We start from the raw sequence: 22561 nt of genomic DNA on the forward strand, positions 1-22561 counted from the left end.
TTTATATGGAGCACTTTAAAATCTCGAATCTCTCCACACACCCTATACCTCCCTAAACTTAAAGGAGGTTTAGGTTTCCCAAACTTTGCCACTTATTTTCATGCTGCGCAAATAGCAAACATTCCCAAATACCATGTAAGCCACGAAATTCCACTATGGGTAGTAATTGAAACCATTGATAGCGACCCAATCTCTATACCAAATCTCATATGGTCCACCTCCTCTAACCACAAAATAATCGACAATAGGATTACAAAACATACAATCACTATTTGGGAAAGATTTAAAATGACCCAGGGTTTACAATCCCCACATGTACCCCTCATATCTTTTATGAGAAATTCAAAGTTTTACCCAGCCCTCACATTTCCTAGAACCTTCACAAGATGGATTTCAGCGGGTCTAACACAATGTTGTGACTTTTTAAAACCTGCCTCATTTAAAACATTTCCAGAAATACGTGAAAGTCATAAACTTCCGGCATCAGAAATTTTTCGCTATTTACAAATTAAAAATTTCTTTGCACCATATTTACAAGGTATAAATAAATTGAGTGACATGACGCAGTTTGAACGAATATGTAAACGAGATCCTCATTCAAGAGGACTCATTTCAATACTATATAGCCAACTAAGTACTAAGCTTACCGCAAAATTACCTTCATATGCTGAAAAATGGATGAACGACCTTGGTTTCAATATAGATATATCTACCTGGAATAAAGTATGGTCAAATACTAAAACGTCCTCCCAAAATATACTTGCTATGGAAACAAATTATAAAGTTCTCATGTACTGGTATTTGGTTCCTGTTAGAATAGCAAAATTTGCTCCCCGTTATTCCCCGCTTTGTTTTCGCGGCTGTGGTGATCCGGGAACACATTTACATATTTTCTGGGAGTGCCCTGTTACAAAAAATTACTGGAAAGAAATATTCCTCATGATTTCAGCAGTTTTCAAGAAATCCATTACTCCTGATCCAACTACCGCACTCCTAAATTTAAAACCGGATTGTATTTCCTATGCTCAATTTAAACTGTTCCTACAAATCACCACAGCCGCAAAGCAAACCATCTCCAAAGCTTGGAAAACAGCTACGCTTCTAGTTTCTGAAACCAGAAATAGAGTACATCAAGCCATGCTCCACTCAAAATCAGAAGCCATAACCAATGATTCCATAGACATATATGAAACAATATGGAACCCATGGGTGACCTATACTATCTCATCTAACCCAGATGATTCTCTATTGAGACCTTGGTAGGATATTGTAAGCCAGTAACATTCTGGATACAGTCCCTCTATATTATTACTATCTCTATTATGTAACGATCCCGGAGCCTTTCCTCTATCCTGTACTGCCTTTCCTATCCTATTGTTTTCATCACTTTCCACTTTTTATACTCCACATTCTGTCCTTTTTCTTTCTTTTATCTCTCACTTCTTCAAATATATAGCTCAAGCTATCTCATTATATAAAATGGTAAATGAGAATATGTAAATACGATATCTAATTTTGCTCCTATTGTTTTAATACTTAACATGAATAAGATCCTTCTCCCCCCTATTTCGGCCAGTTTTTGAACCGATTCATTGCTAAAATTACAATTGCTCCATAGCTATAGTTCATATCATAATTATATCCGGTTCCATTTATATCACAATATTCTATAATATTTTATATGAGTTCAAATGCAATAGACTAACATGATTGGTTTGACTATAACCTGCTTTAATGATTCCTTTAATATTCCTCATAGGATCTACAAATATTTATTGGATTTGTCTATGTTTCAAATACTCTCTTATTACATGATACCATTTTTATTTTTCTGTAATCTTTTATTGTCAATTGTATCTACTGTTTTCTCTTTACTTTAAACCCAATAAACTAATTTGACAAAAAAAAAAAAAAGGAAGGGGTGCGCGAGTTTCACCAGGCCTAGGGCAGCACAAAACCTAAATACACGAGTGTGTCCTGCCTGGCTCCCTCTCCCCTCCTCCTCCCTCTCCCCTCCTCCTCCCTCTCCCCTCCTCCTCCCTCCCTCACAGTCCAGAGCCGCCAGTAGGAGGCCGCCCACCGGTTCCTGTAGGCTTTGTGTGCGTGCAGGGGGGGTTGGGGGGCCTCTATGTCCATTTTGCTTGGGGCCCCCAAATTCCTTCAAACGGCCCTGGTGCTGACAATATACAAATCACACCGGCAACTAATTAAAATGGTAAAATTAATTTTACTCATCTGCTCTGTTGTGTGTCTCCATGTGCCAAAAATATTTTGGAAACACATGGTCAATCTCAAGTTTACAAGTCCATCTCCAGAGATCTTAACCACTTCCTTACTGGGCACATAGACCCCTTCCTGACCAGGTGAAATTTCAGCTTGTGGCACTGCGTCACTTTAACTGACAATTGCGCGGTCGTGCGACGTGGCTCCCAAACAAAATTGACGTCCTTTTTTCCCCACAAATAGAGCTTTCTTTTGGTGGTATTTGATCGCCTCTGCGGTTTTTATTTTTTGCGCTATAAACAAAAATAGAGCGACAATTTTGAAAAAAAACACAATATTTTTTACTTGTTGCTATAATAAATATATAAAAAACAGGGTGCAATCAGCGCAAATATATAGATCAAAAAATTATGATATTAAAGTGTATTTATGTGATACAGACCCCCAGGGTTCAGATCACTGGTAATGCCAGCTGAACACTAAGGGAAATTCGCAAAAATCCTAAACAAGTAAAAAATAAAATAGAAAAAGTGCAGCGCAAAACTCAAATATATAAATGATACTGGTATACTCAAACACCAATACCATAAGTGTGAATATTAATTTGCAGAAAAAATGAAAAAAAAAAAAAATAAATAAAAAAAATATTAAAAATTAAATACAATTCAAACAAACAGTCCAAAAGTCCATAAGTGTCAGAAGATGAGTGAATTAAACGAAAATAAATCTCCACCACGTGACAATCAACCAAAATTTTGAAGTGATCCCTCCACCGTTGTAGATGGCTACTCTCACCTTCATATATGGACCACTGAGTTAACAGATGGTCAGTAAAGCAAATCAAATAGGCAGGTCATGAACAGGAACCAGGCTGATGTATTAGATCATTTGGCCAGACAAAAAACGGCATGAAGTAACAATCTTTAGGAATGAACAGCAGATGAGCGACGTGATGTTTCAGGCTATAATAAATAGCCCATTTAAAAAAAAAAAAAAAAAATTTTCTCAGTCTAGCCGATACGTATTCTTCTACATATTTTTGGGGAAAAAAAAATCGCAAGAAGCGTCTGGTTTGCGCAAAAGTTATTGCGCTTACAAAATAGGGGACAGAATTATTATTATTTTTTATTATTTTTTATTTTACTACTAATGGCGGCGATCAGCATTTTTTTCGTGACTGCGACGTTATGGTGGACACATCGGACACTTTTGACACATTTTTGGCGCCATTCACATTTATACAGCGATCAGTGCTATAAATATGCACTAATTACTTTATAAATGTGACTGGCATTGAAGGGGTTAACACTAGGGGGTGAGGAAGGGGTTAAATGTGTTTCCCTAAATTGTGTTCTAACTGTAGGTGGAGGGGGGGTGACTGGGGGAGGTGACCGATCTATGTCCCTATGTACAAGGGACACAGATCGGTCTCCTCTCTCCCCTGACAGGACGTGGAGCTCTGTGTTTACACACAGAGCTCCACATCTTGTCCCTGTAGCTGCCGATCGCGAGTCCCTGGCGGACATCACGGCTGCCAGGCACTCGCATCGGCATCTCAGCGATGCGGCGAGCACGCGCGCGCCGCCGTCGGACGGACGCGCGCCGCTGGATGCGCGCGCAGGCCGTGTTTTTACGGCCTGTTAGAGATTGAGAACCACCCCGCGGCCGTATAAAGTCGTACGGCCGTTGGGTAGTGGTTAAAGTGGATGTAAACCCACCCTAATGCTTTCTAAACTACTGCCATAGTGCTGATCTATAAGGATATAGATGTCTCCTGCATGTATCCTTACCTGTCAAATGTCCCTGTCAAATGTCTCTCCTCGGTCTGTTATAAGAACTGAAAAACTGCAGATTCTGTGGGTGGGTCTGTTGTCTGGAGCTCGGTAAGTGGAGTTGTGATGTCAGTAGACTGCCCCACCCTCCTCTACACTCCCCTTGTCAACATGCATTTTGTCCTATATTTCTTACACTGAATTCTGCTATGATCAGTAACATCCAGTCAAAATCCAGAAAAGTAACCACATGACTTCAGAAAAGGAGTGGGGGTGGGAATTAAAAAAAAATGCCTGTCTCCAGGCTAGTGCATGATATATGTAAATAACCTGTCACTCACAGCAAGGGGGCAGAACAGACTATGTTTTTTCTCTGTTAGTCCGTGTTATCTCACTGAACAATAAAAGAGGATTGCTCAGAGCTGGATTAACTCTGTGTGGCAAGACTGGGCACAGATGATAGGAAATCTTTTACTCAACATTGTGACAGCAAAAAAAATCGGGTTTACATCCACTTTAATGTTCTTGTTTCCACTGTGCGCAACATTTCAAGAAGTTTACAGACCATGGCACTGTAGCTAATCTCCCTGTTTGTGGACGAAAGAGAAAAATGTATCAAAGAGTTTTGCCAAAACTTACCTGAGGTAGCTAAAATCCTTTCGGGAGAATGTGCTGTGGACAGACGAACAGCTTTTTGGTAAACCCATCATTCTATTGTTTTTAGAAAAATAATAGATATATTTAAAGAAAAGGATACAGTCCCTACGGTATCCTTTTCATTATGGCACTATGAAATCTGTAGACTACCAAATAATTCTGGTGTGCAGTCGGGCGCATGCGCGGCTGCCTGAAGCGACGGTAATGCCGCTTTAGAGCTCCGCTCCAGGGGAGATAACACCAGGACTACAGGTCACAGCGGACCTGAAAACTTCACATAATAAGTATAAACTTACCTTCACACCTCCCGCTGTACTTAGGATGGTCCTGAAGGGCTCGAAAACAAAATTCAAAGCTAATCCAGTGAGGGAAACTTCACATAAACTGACTGCCAAGATGGCGGCCGCTTCCTCTTCCTCCTCACAGCTCTGTACTCCACTCGCTGTTCCTCTCAGTAAGAATACACAGCCACCTAATGGTGAGCTGGAATATAACACTGGTGACACACAGCCAGTAATACAGCCAGATATATTTAAACAATTTGAATGTATGCTGCAAAAGGCTCTTAAAGAGACTTCTGACCACATTACTGACAAACTAACTAAAGAAATAAGGGAGCTTGGTCAGAGAACCGCAGACTTGGAACTGAGAGTTGATGATATTGAAACACATACACAACATTTTATGTCTGAATTCATGACTATTAAAGAGGGGAACCTCATATTGCAGTCACTTTAGAGGAACAAGAAAACAGGGATCGTCGATCGAATTTGCGGATCAGGGGAATCCCTGAATCGATCCCAGACTTACAGTCCACCATCACGGCGCTCTTTCAGGAATTATTACCTGGCATCTTAATTGAAAGGCTTGAGATGGATAGAGTGCATAGATCTCTAGGACCACGCAAAAATAATGGTCCCCCTAGGGACATAATAGCTAAATTGCACTACTACAAAACCAAAGAACAGCTGTTAACAGCTGCTAGAGGAAAAGACTCCCTCAGCTTCCAGGGCCATGTGTATAAGCTTTTCAAGGATCTGTCCCCACTTACAGTGGCAAAGAGACGAGCGCTCAAACCCCAACTGCAGGTACTCCAGAAAAATCAAATTACCTACCACTGGGGGTTTCCCTTTTCTCTCAGATTCACACACCTGGAAACAAGATACGTCTGCCGCTCTTCAGAAGACTTACAGTCAGCCCTAATTGACCTAGGTTTGGTAGATGCAGCCTTACCTAAAGACCAGTCTCGCAGGCATTCAAGCTTTCGATCCCCACAGCAAAATAAAAACGCAGGTTCTAGCTATGCCTCCTCTTCATATCAAAACCTTCACAAACGTGGACGTTATGAACACTCTAGAACCAACAACGTCGACTCAATGGACTGATATATAATGTTCAACTAGTTTTCTTCTCTCATTACAGGTTTCCCAGTTTCTAACGTTGAATGAGTCCCTTAATCGACCATACTCATGACCGGAATGAACCTTTGTATTTTTCCTTCTAATTAAATATAATAAGATATAAACTTTTATGATAACTTTTGGACAGTTCCTGTGGTTCTCCGGTGTTCTTCCCTTAGAAACTTCTTGCTGCCCTCCATACCACCGGTAGACTCCTGCCATTACAATGGGGGACTCTTCTGGTGGACCCGGATCCTCTCGGGGAGTTTTGATTACTCCCCTGAGATGCTCCCACACCCTATCATCGTATCTCAATATTTTGATACATTGTTTGTATAATGGGGTTGCTCTATTTTTTTACTCTTTTCTTTTTTTTTCTGTCTTATTCTATCCCTCCCTGACCCTCCCGTCGATGGTTCTGGCTCTCGGTAAGTACAGTATTTGTTATGTTATATTGTTTATCCTAGTTGGTTTATGGCTCCTATAAATATCATGTCCTTGAATGTACAAGGGTTTAATATACCGCATAAGCGCACCAAAGCATTTCGCTCCTTTACAGCAAAGAAAGCTCATATTATCTGTTTACAGGAAACTAATTTTATTGATAAATCTTCTCCTAAATTTTTCTCATCCTCATATCCGCAATTCTATACTGCCTCTTCTACGGTTAAACAGCGTGGAACTCTCATTGGCTTTCACTGTTCCACTCCGTTTAATCTTGTTTCACAAGTATCAGATCCTGAGGGACGATATTTACTTTTAACTGGTTATATTTCTGATAGTCCTATTACTATTGTATCGTACTACGCCCCTAACAAACGTCCAATCACCTTTTTATCTCACCTCCTTAATGTTGTAGAAGCTCTCAAGTTTGGTACAGTTGTTATTTGTGGTGATTCTAATGCAACTATTTTCCCTTTTTTAGACACATCTCCTACAGGGCCTACCACAGGCACAATTAATTTAACTTTTCAACATCTACTTACAACGCATGGCCTGGTTGATACTTGGCGAGAAATTAATCCCACCAGTAGACGTTTTACTCACTATTCATACCTGCACAACTCATTCTCATGAATAGATCATATCCTAATCCCATCTAGTATGTTGCCAGAAATTATCTCATCCAAAATAATACCCATCCCATGGACTGACCATTGTGCAGTATACATCACTATTAAATCCACAGTACCTAGATCCCATGACACCACATGGTGTATAAATGACTCTATACTGACCCACCCATCTCACCGTGCTGAGATTGAAAAAGCACTATCTGACTATATTGAAACCAATGATACGGATGACATCTCGACCCTCACGTTATGGGAAGCCCATAAAACAGTTATTAGAGGTAGATTGATTCAACAAGCTACTGCACTTAAGAAGGAACGCAAACTCATGTTTGCAAAGCTTGAAACTAACTTTAATGATTGCCACCAAACTTTTCAATCTTCCCCGACCACTATGAATAATTCTAAACTAGAAAGAGCCCGCCTAGATTTAGATCTTTTCCTTACTGACTCGGCTGACAAACTCATTCGTAAGCGCCAACATATCCAATATTTTAAGGCTAATAAACCCGACACGCCCATGGAAAGAATTTTAAAAAATACACTACACGCACAAACTTCTATTAGACTGAAATTATCTTGAGAAGCGTATACTAGTAACCCAGTTAAGATTCTCGAAGTTTTTCGTTCCAATCTAGCTAAGCTATATTCCCCTGCCCCAAATTTCGATAAGATAAAAGCAGACAACCTATTTTCTAACATCACATTTCCTAATATTGACCAAAAACAACGTGATCTTCTTGAAAGCCCTTTCACTGATACCGAAGTTATGCATGCTATAAAAACTCTAAAACTACATAAGAGACCTGGCCCAGATGGATTCTCTGCAATATATTACAAACAGTTTGCACAACTCTTGACACCAGTCTTAACTAGAGCTTTCAATTCGATCCTTAAGGGACACTCATTCAGGACAGAGACACTCACTTCAATCATTGCTATGATCCCCAAACCTCATTCTGATTCTACTTCCTGGACCAATTATCGTCCTATCTCCCTCCTTAATTTGGATATAAAATTATTAGCCAAAATCCTAGCCACCAGATTGAATAATACCATTGGCCACCTAATTCACAAGGACCAAACAGGTTTTATACCTAAACGCCAGGCAGGGGACAATATAAGACGAGCACTCCTACTTATCCATGCCGCGAAAACTAGACGTATCCCAGCTTGCCTCGTATCTTTAGACATAAGGAAAGCATTTGACTCGGTCACTTGGCCATACATGGAGTATACACTTCAAAAATGGGGTTTTGGAAACCATTTCTTAACCTGGGTTTCCTCCCTCTATAATAACCCGAGAGCATACATCAAATACGCTGGTTACAAGTCAACATTGTTTGACATCAGAAGAGGTACCAGACAAGGTTGCCCCCTCTCCCCGTTACTCTTTGCCTTACTAATAGAACCCCTGGCACAATTAATCAGATCTAATGCCGATATTAAAAGGTATTGAACTAGATGGTCACCAACACAAATTATGTCTTTTCGCGGATGATATCCTTGTCTTCCTATCACATCCTCATATAACCACCCCATGTCTACTCGCTACATTAGATAACTTTGCCCACATTTCAGGACTTCATGTTAATCCCACAAAATCAAACGTGTTAAATATTTCTTTATCCCCATCAGAACTCCAATGTGCACAAGACTCTTTACCATTCAATTGGGTCTCTAAACAACTCCCATACCTAGGTATACAACTCACTATTTCCCTTAAGGATCTTTTTTCGGCTAATTATTTACCTCTCCTGAAACAAACTTCTGGTTTCATGAAACAATGGACCCCCCTTACACTATCATGGTTGGGTAGGATGAATGCGATAAAAATGTCTATATTGCCAACATTTCTATATTTATTTAGAACCCTTCCTATCTCGTTACCGTCATATTTTCTAAGACTCACTCAACGGAGGGTTATGTCCTTTATTTGGGGTACCACTAAACCTCACATTTCCAAATCTACACTCTATCTCCATAATTTGAGAGGTGGTCTAGGATTACCCAATTTATCCTCCTACTTTTATGCTGCACAAATCGCACTTCTTCCCAAATACCATGCTACAGTTAAAACACCCTTATGGGTAGCTATTGAATTGGTGAATACCGACCCAATCTCAGTGGCCAACATACTATGGCTTCGTCCTGCCGATAGATTATGCCTCACCAACCCTATAACAAAACAAACCTTAGCTACTTGGGACAAATTCAAGATTTCACATAACCTTCAATCCCCACGAATTCCCAAGATCATTCTCTGCCTGGTCCTCCAGTAACCTAACTCGCTTATACAGACTAACCTCTGCCACTACTATACATACCTTCCCTGTTCTATGCGAATCCTTTGGCCTTCCTATAAGTGACATTTTTCGTTATTTGCAAATCAAAAATTTCTACGAACCATTACTTAATACAGGCACATCTCTCAACCAAATGACACAATTTGAGCGGATCTGTATAAGCGATCCACATATTAGAGGACTAATATCTACTATATATCAATGTCTCAATGAGCCCACCGATGAAATGTTACCCTCATATGCTACTAAATGGGCGCAAGACATGGGCCGAGTGTTCGATACCAACGATTGGTCTAAGATCTGGTTAGCCACTAAATCCTCTTCTCCTAATTGTTTAGCCGTAGAAACTAACTATAAAGTCTTAGCACAATGGTATCTGGTACCTGCTAGAATTGCCAAATTTATCCCCACATACCCAACTAATTGTTTCAGAGGTTGTGAAACACCAGGTACACATTTCCACATTTGGTGGCAATGTCCAGTAGCCCAGGAATTTTGGAAGAATGTTTTTTTAATGGCTTCTACAGCCTTAAAAACCTCAATTCACCCTGATCCCGCTACAGCACTTCTTAACCTAAAACCCGATTCACTTACCCACACGCAATTTCAATTGCTCATTCAACTTACCACAGCAGCTAAACAAACTATTGCCAAAGCATGGAAATCACAAACTCTAATCCTAGCAGAGATTAAACACAGAATGAACAGAGCACTTGTATATGCCAAGACTGCAGCTATAGAAGACAATAAAATTAATACATTTTGTAAGATTTGGCAACCATGGGTTAATCACTACCTCCCCACTGATTTTGACCAATCTTTGTTGTTACCTCACTAGGTTATATAGTCTATTTACTAAACTATTTGTCTTTCTAAATCGGGAGCCAGGCCATCACCTCGGGAAACTCTCCCTCCCACCCCTTCCTCCCCCCTCTCTCTATTACTAATTTTTTGCTTTCTCCCTTTTTTTTTTTTTTTTTTCCTTTCTTTCCCGGTATGATATTTATAATATAGGGATACTTATTCCTCTCCTTTTTTTATGAGACATATCCTACCACTGTAGAATTGTATTTAGACGGTTTGAATCATCAATATCTTATTTATTTATTTATTTATTTTTTCTCATCTTCATTTTCAATTTACTGTTTTCACAGCTCAAGACACTGGCTATTTTAGTTATGAAAACTCAATTTTAAAGATTATAATTTGTTAGGCGAGCGTTATACCCCTTTTTCTATGACACATGGTTTACTACTCAATTACCTCAATAACACTCACATTTACTGTGCGTGCCCCCACTCGTCCAGTTAGAACCCATTTGGGGTGGATGAGTGGTCAGGAGGCATGCTCTATAGAATTTTTACCCTCAAAAATGTTTGACTCATAATTGGGTCCTCACATTTATTATCCAACTATGTGATACTCACAAAGTCTTCTTTCTACTCTCCTGTTAGTTTTGAGTTACATAGAGTTAGGTAAATATAGACATGTCTCTACTTATTATATATGTATCTCATAATATGTTGCTTAATATATATTGTTTGTTTTTTTGTTGTTCTTGTAAAACTCAATAAAATATTGAACAAGAATTCTGGGGTGCAATGTAGGGCCCAGTGTCAAAAAATTGGGTCTCCGTCAGAGGTCATGGGTTTTACAGCAGGACAATGACCCAAAGCAAACGTCGAAAAGCACCCAGAAATAGTTTAGGGCAGAGCGCTGGAGATACTGAACTGGCCAGCAATGAGTTCAGATCTAAATCACATAGAACACCTGTGGAGAGATCTCAAAACAGCAGTTGGGAAAATAAACTCTTCCAATCTAAGAGACCTGGAGCAGTTGGCAAAAAAAGAGTGGTCCAAAATTCCAGCAGAGAGGTGTAAGAAACTCATTGATGGTTACAGGAAGTGATTGAATTCAGTAACATTTTGAGCGTGCCAATAATTTTGTTCAGTCCATTTTTGGAGTTTTGCGTGGAATGTGTCAGATTTGGCTTTTTGTTTCTCCACGTTTTTGGGTCATACCAATACAAACAAATGAAATAAACATAACAATGTAGAGCTGCACGATTCTGGGAAAAATGAGAATTGCGATTCTTTTGTATAAAATGAAGATCACGATTCTCAAAATTGTATTTATTTAAAGTTATTTTCAACACAAAACATAGCTTATGTGGTTACCTACAGTATATGTAAATCTGACGGACTGTTTACATGTTACATTTTAAAAGCCGCAGCAAACCTGCTGACCTTACATGGTTGCTAATGTGAAAGAACAGCTCTGATTTTCACATTTAACTAAATGTGAAAATCAGAGGTGTTCTGTCACATTAGCAAGCATGCAAGGTTTGCTGCTGCTTTTAAAATTTAAAACAGTGTCAGATTTACATATACTGGGGCAGATCCACGTAGATCGGCGCTTCTCTCCGCCGGGCGCAGTGTATCTAAGATACACTACGCCGCCGTAACTTATTTTTTTTTCAAATCCACAAAGAATGCGCGCCGTAAGTTACGGCGACGTAGTGTATCTTTGGCGGCGTAATGGCGCGCCATTCAAATATCTGTGATGGGGGCGTGTTTTATGTAAATACGTCGTGACCCGACGTAAACAACGTTTTTTTTTTAACTGCGCATGCGCCGTCCGTGGGGGTATCCCAGTGCGCATGCTCGAAATTAAACCGGAACCAGCCAATGCTTACAACGGTGACGTCATTCTACGCAAATTCCTATTCGCGAACGACTTACGCAAAGATGTAAAAAATTCAAAATGCGAGGCGGGAACGCCTGCCATACTTAACATTGAGTACGCTTCATAACAGTAGCTTTAACTATACGCCGGAAAAAGCCGAACGCAAGCGACGTAAAAAAAAATGCGCCGGCCGGACGTACATTCGTGGATCGCCGTAACTAGCTAATTTGCATACTCGACGCGGAATTCGACGGAAACGCCACCTAGCGGCCGTCGAAAAATTGCAGCTTAGATCCGACGGCGTACTAAGACGTACGCCTGTCGGATCTGGCCGAGATGTCGTCGTATCTTGTTTTGAAGATACAAAACAAAGATACGTCCCGAAAAATTTGAAATTACGTGGCGTATCAAGAGATACGCCGGCGTAATACTATTGTGGATCTGCCCCACTGTATTTAACCACATAAGCTCTGTTTTGTGTTGAAAATAACTGTTGGGTGTAACAAGATGTCCGCTTGCCACCTTCTGACTATCATTACTGTGCAGGCGTGTGGGGTGGAGCAAAATGACCGCGCCAAAACGTCACTTCCAATGAGACAGCCGCCCCGGGTGTACCAAGATGGCCGCCGCTCCGGAGCTAGGCCGAAGCCGGGGACTTTCCTATGGCCACACCCGAAAATCGCGGGTCATCCGTCCTGGAGATCGCGGAGGAGGGGGGGGTGTTAATCGAGATCGCAATTATCTTACCATTAATCGTGCAGCTCTATAACAATGCCTAAACAATTGCAACACTTTTCTGGGCAAAGGGGTGCATTATCTGACAGAAATGCAGGGGTGACAATATTTTTGGCCGTGACTGTATATCCATTAAAAGTTGGCAAAAAAAGGCGCACAAAACACTTTGCTATTAAAGATTTTCTTCAGCGATGGGATTTCCAGTGTAAAGAATATAATATAGGAAAATGATAATACACTGGCAGTAAGCACGTCTTTGAAGACAGTACTCATAAAATTCAAAAATAAATACATCATAATAATAATAATAAAAATTGCAAGGGCATTGCTTCAGCCAAGCAGAACATTATACCTCTTGAAGTGCATGAAACTTGCTCTCCATCTCAGCAAAAGCCCTGTTTTTTTCTGTCAGCTGTTTCTGAAGCTTGATCATTACAACATTCTCTTTGATTGTTGCCCTGTGATAAAAAGTACATGTTTAAAAGCAGATTGATAAGGCACATACAAAGTAGACAATACCAGGTTCAAAACGCAATCACCTTGATTTACTAAAGCAATTGTGCATGTTAACTTTGCAAAGTAATCCCTGTTTTTGCAAGGGCAAGGAAGAAATAGATTGTAAAATATTTTACAGTAAGTACAATGGAAAAAAGAATGTGGAGCGCACACAGCTCTCCATTTAGTGAATGATATCAGTGCTCAGTTTCTCAGCCTTAACTATTTTCACAGGAGGATGGCAGTGGCGAGTTTTAAAATGGTGCCCAGCAGTAACTCCCAGAGCTTCAGCTCACCGACCTTACTCAGTAAGTGAGCTTTCAGAGACAGGATCACACCAGAGGCTTTGACATGGTCCTGGATTCTGAATGTGTTCTGCAGCCAATAATCTTAATTAAAGAAAAAAAATAAAATGATAATATAGGACTAAAAATGCTGGGAAAGGCACCCAACTTCCTAAAACACTACAAAAAAACAAACAAAAACAAAAAAATAAATAAAAAACTGGGGCATTATGGTTAAAGGGATGGTTGGCTGGTCTTCAATGTCAGTGTTCAAACCACCTGTAGGAAACCGTATATAGTAGATTGTTTCATAATTCCTGAATTCCTGTGTCCCTTAGTTGACCATAAAAAAAAATGATTTTTGCTGTTGCACGATTGGCTGATTAAAGTCAACAAAGCTTCACCAAGCCAAGTAAAAATTCACTTTGCAAAATGAACATTCTCTTCTGCTTTAGTAAATCAGGGCCATTAACTATGCATGCATGGGAAATTACATGCATATTTCATCAATGTTCCGAGGTTCAATTTGCTAAAGCAATGTTTATCATCATTTTTCATTTTAGAGAGGGACCCATTATTACATAGTAATACTGCTTGGGTATACCAATGACAGATTGAGGGGGGGGTGGGGGCCAGGAAATAGTTGCTGAGGCTAAACCTAAAGCAACCCAACCAATTAATGAAAGGACTATCTCGGTACTTGATGAAACACAAAAAAACATTACTATATTAAAAAGGTTTATTTGAGATAAAATTACAAAACAGACAATTATACACATCAGAGATTGGCTCTCCTGAAGAAGCGGTACAACCCCGCGAAACTAGTCGAGACCCCGACCAATCTATAGAATGGATAATACAATAAAATACATATAATAAAGTTCAGCAGAAAACTGTATAATACGTAAAAGGCGGACGGGGGAAACCTTTTGGGCCGCCTGGTTCCGTACTTGACTTAATTACTCAACGTGTAAGCTACTACTCTCCTTACGTATTATACATTTTTCTTCTGAACTTTATTATATGTATTTTATTGTATTATCCATTCTATAGATTGGCTCTCCTGAAGAAGCAGTACAACCCCGCAAAACTAGTCGAGACCCTGAGCAATCTCTGATGTTTATAATTGTCTGTTTTGTAATTTTATCTCAAATAAACCTTCTAATATAATGTTTATTGTGTTTCATGAAGTACCGGGATAGTCTTTTCATTAATTGGTTGGGTTGCTTTAGGTTTAGCCTCAGCAACTATTTCCTGGCCCCCACTTCAAATTTGGATGATGGTACATTGCTACAATTATTAAATCTTACTTGAGGCCATACTCCTATATTTTCACAATGACAGATTGAGGATATACACATGTACAACAAATGCAATGGTACAAAGAGACAGATTTTTGACTGATAATGACATAGGCAAAAAGCAAATACTTTGACTCATGATATTAAACATGGCAATGTGTGAATGGAGCAGACCATTAAAGCTGAAAAATAATCAACTATCTTTGAAACAGTGCATGGTTGCTGAGAGGTTGCTGACCCTTTGTAATACAACTCTTTTCATTACCGACTACACTTTGTTGTATCTAGAAACAAAGAGAAATCATATTCTATTAAAAAGTACAGAGTTCACAATTTTTCCCCCCAATATTTTAATTATTAATTGTTGTGGTCAACCAGCATGTAAATGTGTACTTTTAAAGAACTCTGCATTTACCAAACATTCAATGCAGGTGCATCCACCTAGTGTGTTCATTTTAAAGGGGTTGTAAACCCTCATGTTTTTTCATCTTAATGCATCAAGGTGAAAAAACTTCTGGCAGTCACCGGCCCCCCAGTTTTACTTACCTGAGCTGTGGAATTCGCTCAACGATGACATGCTCTGCCTCTCTCCACTGGGTTCTGGCACTTGATTGGATAGATTGATAGCAGTGCATCCATTGGCTCCCGCTGCTATCAATCAAATCCAATGACGTGGGTGCCAGGGGGCGTGGCCGAGTCATACATTCAGCGTCTATGGATGCCGAATGAATGACTCGGGAGCGTGCCCGCAAGGTAACCCCCTGGGAGAAAGAGATCCTTTAGTATCACTTTAAGTTAATGTGATAATTGACTTGTAGTAAATGTCTGATAAATGTCACAATCACAGCTCCTACTGCCAAGTCAGACCTATAGTTCTGCAATAAGCAAAGCTTATGCTCTCTTCTGAATGAAAATGTCTAGCTTTAACTCAGCAGAGTGTGTATCAAATCTCTTCAATGGTATAATTACATTAAAGTGGTAGTTATTACAAAACTTGCTGACAAGCAGGGTTTTTATAACAGAAGAGACCCTAGAGATCTCTGCTGTCATAAATCTCCCCCTGCCTGTCAGCAAATACGGCCTGCTCTGTGTGCGGCTGCGATGAGACTCCTGTGCGCAGGCACGAAAGTTATGTAGCCCCAGCACAGCCAATCAATCGTCTAAAAATAACAAACCCAGAAGAAAGACCAGCCAAAGATATAAGCTGCTGGGAACAAGAGAGAGCGGTGAGAGTGCAAAACTGGAGGGCTGTGTTTGTAGGCAAGTCTGTCATAATGCAATAGTATGCAGTGTCTACTAGTAAATTTTGGCTTAAAACTGACGGGGGACCATTTTTTAACAAACCAGCAGAGGCGTATCTAGTGAAAATAGCGCCTATGGCAAGCACTGAAACTGCACCCCTGTCTAAACATTTGAAACCAATCTTTCAGATAACCTTAACAAAAAAAAACAGCTAACAAAATTAGTGATATTTATCATCCCTTGTGATACCTTGGGTAGTAAAATATCCTCTTTATGGAGAAATCCGGGGTTTATTAGACCCCTGATCCCTCATCTGCCCTCCAAGGCCAGGTAAATGCAGAACCAATACTAAAAGTGATGAAATCTTCATCATTTAAGGCTTCAGTTTTCACAGAGAAGAGGGCGAAACTGATGTTCCTCCTTCTTCATGCACTGCCAATCCGAATAGATGGAATGGGAGAGCCTGGGAGAATAGGGGAGGGCTGTGGCTGAACGCAGCAGGGATAGCGCTGCCATTGTCCATTAGCAAAGGTGCTGAAAAGGAGATCCTGCCTATACTCGGTAGGAGGGAAGAAGAGACTCTCAGACCCTGGTAAGTGCCTTGCTGCCCAGCCACTCAACAGTGCCCCTTCATATGGAGCCCATGGCACTTGCCATGGCTGCCATACCCTAGATATGCCACTGCAAACCAGTATAGACCTTACTACTGCTTTAAGGGTACATACACACTGGCTAAAAAAAAAAAAAAACTGAACACTAGGGCTTCGTACACACGACGGGACATGTCCGCTGGCGGATTTTGATCTGATGGCTGTACACACCATCAGACCAAATTTCCCGCGGACAGCGAACGCGGTGACGTGGCAGCGACGTCGCCGCGCCGATGACGTGCGCGACCCTGGAAGGTCAATGCTTCCACGCATGCGTCCAATCACTTGGACGCATGCGAGGGCTTTCGGCCGAGCAGACATGTCCGGTGAGTCGTACAGACGACTGAACATGCCTGACGGACAGGTTTCCAGCGGACATGTTTCTTAGCATGCTAAGAAACATTTGTCCGCTGGAAACCTGTCCGATCCGCCGGAAAATTGTCCGGTCGGCCGTACAGACGACCGAACATGTCCGCGGAAACTGGTCCGCGGACCAGTTTCAGCAGACATGTTCGGTTGTGTGTACAAGGCCTAGGATGCTAGCGAATAGGTAAGCATAATACTGACTCGATTGCCCTGAAGTTGTCTCCTAAGCATTTTCTGTGAATGTTCACCTTTAACAATCTCAAACTGTTGCTTACCTCCAATTAATTGACTCCTCATAAGCTTTGCTCTAATCCAGGTTTACTGTGTTATATAATTGTTTCTGTCCTAACCCTAAATTTAGGGAGGATTATCTGTTAAATGTGTATTGATATCTTTTATCACCATTATACTAATGTAATGTTTCTACATGTTCCACTATTGAAAAATTCAATGAGTTTCAGTAAAATTAAAAATAAATAAAAACACTGCTTCTAGAGGAGTTTAGCATTTTGCCCATAGAAGAAGCTAATGTATCATATGTGTCCATGCACATTAGGACTTTTAGAGGCCGATTTAAACTCTGTATTTAGAGGCAGAAAAAAATCTCTGTTCTTCGCTTTTGAGATCAGTTTTCTGAGCACTAAACACGCCAAACTCTATTACAGGGAACCCTTATACAGAGAGCAAAGGACCTTCTCTGCAGCATGCTGGCAGGGGACAGGTTTTTCTACTTAGGCTATGGCTGAATTTTTAAGAAAAAAAAAAAATAATTTGCATACCTTCTGTTTTTTTTTTTTTTTTCCTACTTAATTTATTTTTTTATTTTATCAAACAGAGATATACAAACAAAAGTCAGCGCAAAGTACAAAGGACATAGTTGCCACTCATACAACATAACATTGTAATATAGAAAACTGTCAAGGCCTAGTGTATACATTTAGTTCGGGCCTTGATGACCCAGACCAACCTACCCCAAATGGGTTCAAACTGTAGGACTGGTAAGGTATCACGATAAACAATGAAGCAGCCTTAACCCACTATCAGTAGGATAATATTATCAAAAGAAGGTAAAAAAGAAGAATAATCACTAAAATAAATAAGAGTAAAATATATAAAATAAACAAAGGGAAGGAATGCTGACGTGCTGCACTACACCAAGATGCTGCTCAGAAGGATAAATACAGAATTTCAAACACTCAAGTAAGTTTAAATACTACAATATTTTAGGTAAGAGGAGGCTCTAGGATGGGATAACCATGCTCTCCATTTTCTCCTGAAGGTGGTAGTAGAGTGTTTTTTGTAAGCTAGTAGTAGTTCAAATTGTGCCTGGGAATTTAATCTATTTATGACCGTAGAAATAGTGGGTGCTTCTGTGGATTTCCAGAGTTTCACAATTGTAAGTCTTGAGGCTATTAAAATATGGGTCACAATGGTTCTATACATGGTGGGATATTTCTCGAGATCAATGCCTAATAAGGCTGAAGCAGGTGTAAGCGAGAAAAGGTTACCTGTGATGTTAGCTATAAAGGTTGAGATTGAGTTTCAAAAGCTTCTCAAAGTTTTGCAACTCCAGAGTGTATGTAAAAGATTCCCAGTTTGCTCATTACACCTCCAACACATGTCAGATGTGGTTGGGTAGTTTTTGGAAAGTCTGTAAGGGGTTAAGTACCACCTATTAGTTATTTTTTGGGCGTTATCCCAGTGTTCGATGCATGAGGATGCTTTGTTAATTATCTGGAAAGATTTCTTCCATTGATCCCAGGAAAAGTTTACATTTAAGTCTTTCTCCCATTTCACCATATAAGCGTTTTTGCCTTCTGGTTGAGATGAAAGAATGTCATAGAAGAAAGAGATGCCTTTCTTAATACTTCCCGTTTGTTGGGATAAATATTCCCATATTAATCAATGGTATTTCTATTTTATTATCTGGGTTGAATTCCTGCTAATGCTTACACCTACCCAGCTTGTCCAGAATAACATTTTTATAAATCATAGGTAAATTATCGTATAAATGATAACCTTGTTTGGTCCAATTGTCTACTGATAACCGTATCTTACTATAATTAATAATTTCTGTATGGAGACATAATCTGGATTTCTTCCCTAAATGTCTAGTTTTAGATAGTATGTGTTTCCAAGCAAATAATGTGGCCTTAACACTAAGTAAATTAGGGTTGACTACTTTTGGAAGTACAGCATTAGCTAGCGCTAGAGCATACAAGTCAGAGTTCTTAGTGGAGTTTTGTTCTATGTTCAACCATAGTTTGTTTTTCTGGGGAGAGAACCAGTACTGCATCTGATCTAAAATGGCAGCGTAATAGTAATTCCTGATATCTGGTAAATTCATGCCTCCGTGAGTTTTAATGGTGGTTCGGATGGAAAATGCAATCCTTTTTTTTTTAAATTCCAAATTAATTGTTTAAGTTTGGTATTTAATTGCTAAAAAAAATTGGCAGGCATAGGGATAGGAAGGCACCTAAAATAATAAAGTATTTTTGGCAATGTCTGCATCTTAAATGCAGCCATTTTCCCAACCCAAGATAGTTGAGTCTTCTGTATGTTTATTAGGTCTTGATTAATACGATCTAAGAGGGGAGGAAAGTTATTTTCATAAATGTTGGATGGTTGTGAGGTTAGTTGTATTCCTAAGTAAGTTAATGAGGTGTTGTTCCAGCTGAAACCATACTGTGTCCTAAGGTTGTTTGCTAATACATTTAGTATGTTCATGGGTAGGATATGACATTTATTTTGATTGATTTTATAGTATGACACATTTTTTTTCTAATGCTGCAATTACTGACGGTAAGGATATTTCAGGGTTAGCTAAAGTTAGTATAATGTCATCGGCAAACAAATCTAATTTGTGTTCGTCTTGACCAATTGTAATACCTTTGACATCTGGGGAGGAACGTATATATTCCGCTAAGGGTTTCTATCGCTAGGGAAAATATTAATGGGGATAAAGGGCATCCTTGTCTGGTCCCATTAGTAAGTGCAACATTTCTAGAGAGAGTGCCTGATGAGAAAACTTGCCGTGGGGTTAGTGTATAAAGCCATAATGGCAGAATGAATAAAGCCATGAAGGCCACATTTAGTCAGTTAGAGAAATATATTCCCAATGCATCCTATCGAAAGCTTTTTCAGTGTCTAATTCTAGAAGTAGGGCGGGACTACGGTCGTTATGTATTTGATTGATAATATTTAACATTCTTCTAGTGCTATCGGGTGCTTGTCTACCTTTGACGAAACCTACTTGGTCGGGTTTGATTAGTGAGGGGGTTATGTTAACTAGTCTATTTGCCAGTATTTTTGCATACATTTTAAGATCAGAGTTTGTTTACAATTATATTTTATTGTTTACATCATACAGGAATTTTCCCTATACACAACAGATAAACATAAGTGATGACCATCTGCCATTACTAGTTGAATACATTAGAAATTCTTTCAGTTCTTCAATGCATATCATCTTCATAAAAAGGAAGAAGAACATAGGAAAAAGAGGGAGTAGCGAAAGAAAAAAAAAAAGGGGGGGGGGTCGTGGAAGAAAAAAAAAGGAAAAGAAAAAGGGTACTCCACTTCTGTCACTAGTACCAATCAAGTGACATTCCAAACTTGAAGAGATAGAGGAAGAAAAAAAAAAAAAAAAAAGGAGGAGAGGGGCCACTCATAACTATAATCCCTCTAACATAGCTCCCTCTAACATAGCTACACAACGGTAAGATTCCCTTTAACCCAGATAGGAATCTCAGCTGATTTTCTAAACACGGACCATACGGACCATGTACAAGAGAACTGTTCTTCCCTTCCCATTTCCCGTGCCAGCAGGCCTTCCAAATCTCTAGCAAGATCTATTTCTATTGCCCATTCCCCCAGGGAAGGTACTGTTTTTGATTTCCAGTATCGGGGAATAACTGTTCTGGCTGCAGCGAAGAAGTGTCCGAGCACATCCTCCTTTGCTTTCTTTAAAAATCCTGGAATCGTGTTTAAGAGAGCCACTCTGGGTGATGCGCATAGAGTTGTATCCATTAATTTTCCATATAAGTCAAAGATTTGTTTCCAGAACCTTCTCACCGGGGGACAGTCCCACCAGATATGAAGCATATTTCCTTTTGACTCATGACAACGCCAACAGATATCGGATATATCCTGGTTAATTTTATGCATATTTGAGGGGCACCTGTACCATCTGCTCACCAGTTTATATGCCTCCTCTTGAGTTCTCGTATCTATTGACATTTTATGGGTCAAAATGAAACTTGTTTGCCAGTCCGATAAAGCTACATTTTCTTGGAGTTCTTTTTTCCATTTCCTTGTATACGAGGGGAGATCTGGGTGGATTGATAGCAAGACAATAGAGTATAATACAGAAACCAAATGTGATATGGGTTCTTCTTGCAGGAGCAGAGATTCAAATGCAGTTGGTTTAGCATAGATATCTTGTTTTGATGGAATTGACCGTATATAGCATAAGGCTTGATGTCTTTGTAACGACTGCACCGGGTTATGAGAAATCATTGTAGATGGAGAATCTACCAATGATAGTGAGTCTGTCTGAAGGACTTGAGCAATTCTTCTATGTTCCTGTTTGTACCAAGGGCCGAACGTACTTGAGTGTAAAGCTCGTATAAAATCCGGCGTTCCAAAAAAGGGAGTCATAGAGCTCAAATGTTTTGATATTTTATAAATGGGTATCATACGATCCCATATATGCAGTGTTTGCCTAGTAAGATCTTCTGGTATTGAAAGGCCCTTTCGTAGAATAGACAAAGTCCATGGAAGGGCACATAAATCTATTGGATTTATGTGGCCTTCTAGTTGTACCCATAACTTGGATAAGGAGTGGTGAAACCAGTCAACAATTTGTGTTAATATAGTTGCTTTATGATAGATAGAGACATCTGGTACCCCAACTCCACCTTTGATTTTCGGAAGGGATATTGTCCCAAAGCTAATTCTGGACTATACTGAGTTCTATATAAACTTAGAGAATAGCCGGTGAATTTTACGGAAGTACCCAGCCGAGAGATGAATTGGAATTGTTTGGAACAAGTATAAGAGCCGAGGGAGTATATCCATCTTAAGGGTATTAATTCTACCAAACCATGAAAGTTTCTTAAGTGCATAGGATGTCAAAGTCTTTTGAATTTTATTGAGCATCGGAAGAAAATTTAGGGAGTATAGTTGTGCTGATGAAGCGGAGATATTAATCCCTAAGTACCGAATCGACTCCGAACAGATCCTAAAAGGAAAAATTCTTCGATAGTCCCTTCATATTTGCTTGCGATAAAGATATATTAAGAAGTTCTAATTTAATACAGTTTACTTTAAAATTGCTAACTTTGCTAAATCTCTGAAATTCTAGAAGTATA

General features: G+C 39.7%; 1 protein-coding gene across 3 annotated transcripts in view; it reads right to left on the bottom strand.

The window, feature by feature from the left end:
* The window catches only part of RPGRIP1L (RPGRIP1 like), a 361700-nt gene that overhangs the window by 237026 nt on the left and 102113 nt on the right, over window positions 1-22561 (bottom strand). For all 3 annotated transcript variants that reach the window (XM_040328736.1, XM_040328734.1, XM_040328735.1), the window contains exon 7: window positions 13204-13309. In XM_040328736.1, the coding sequence (XP_040184670.1) occupies window positions 13204-13309 (106 nt within the window). The remainder of the gene's footprint in view (window positions 1-13203; window positions 13310-22561) is intronic.

The sequence above is a fragment of the Rana temporaria genome, chromosome 11 (assembly GCF_905171775.1).
Source record: "Rana temporaria chromosome 11, aRanTem1.1, whole genome shotgun sequence".
Classification (NCBI taxonomy): Eukaryota; Metazoa; Chordata; class Amphibia; order Anura; family Ranidae; genus Rana; species Rana temporaria.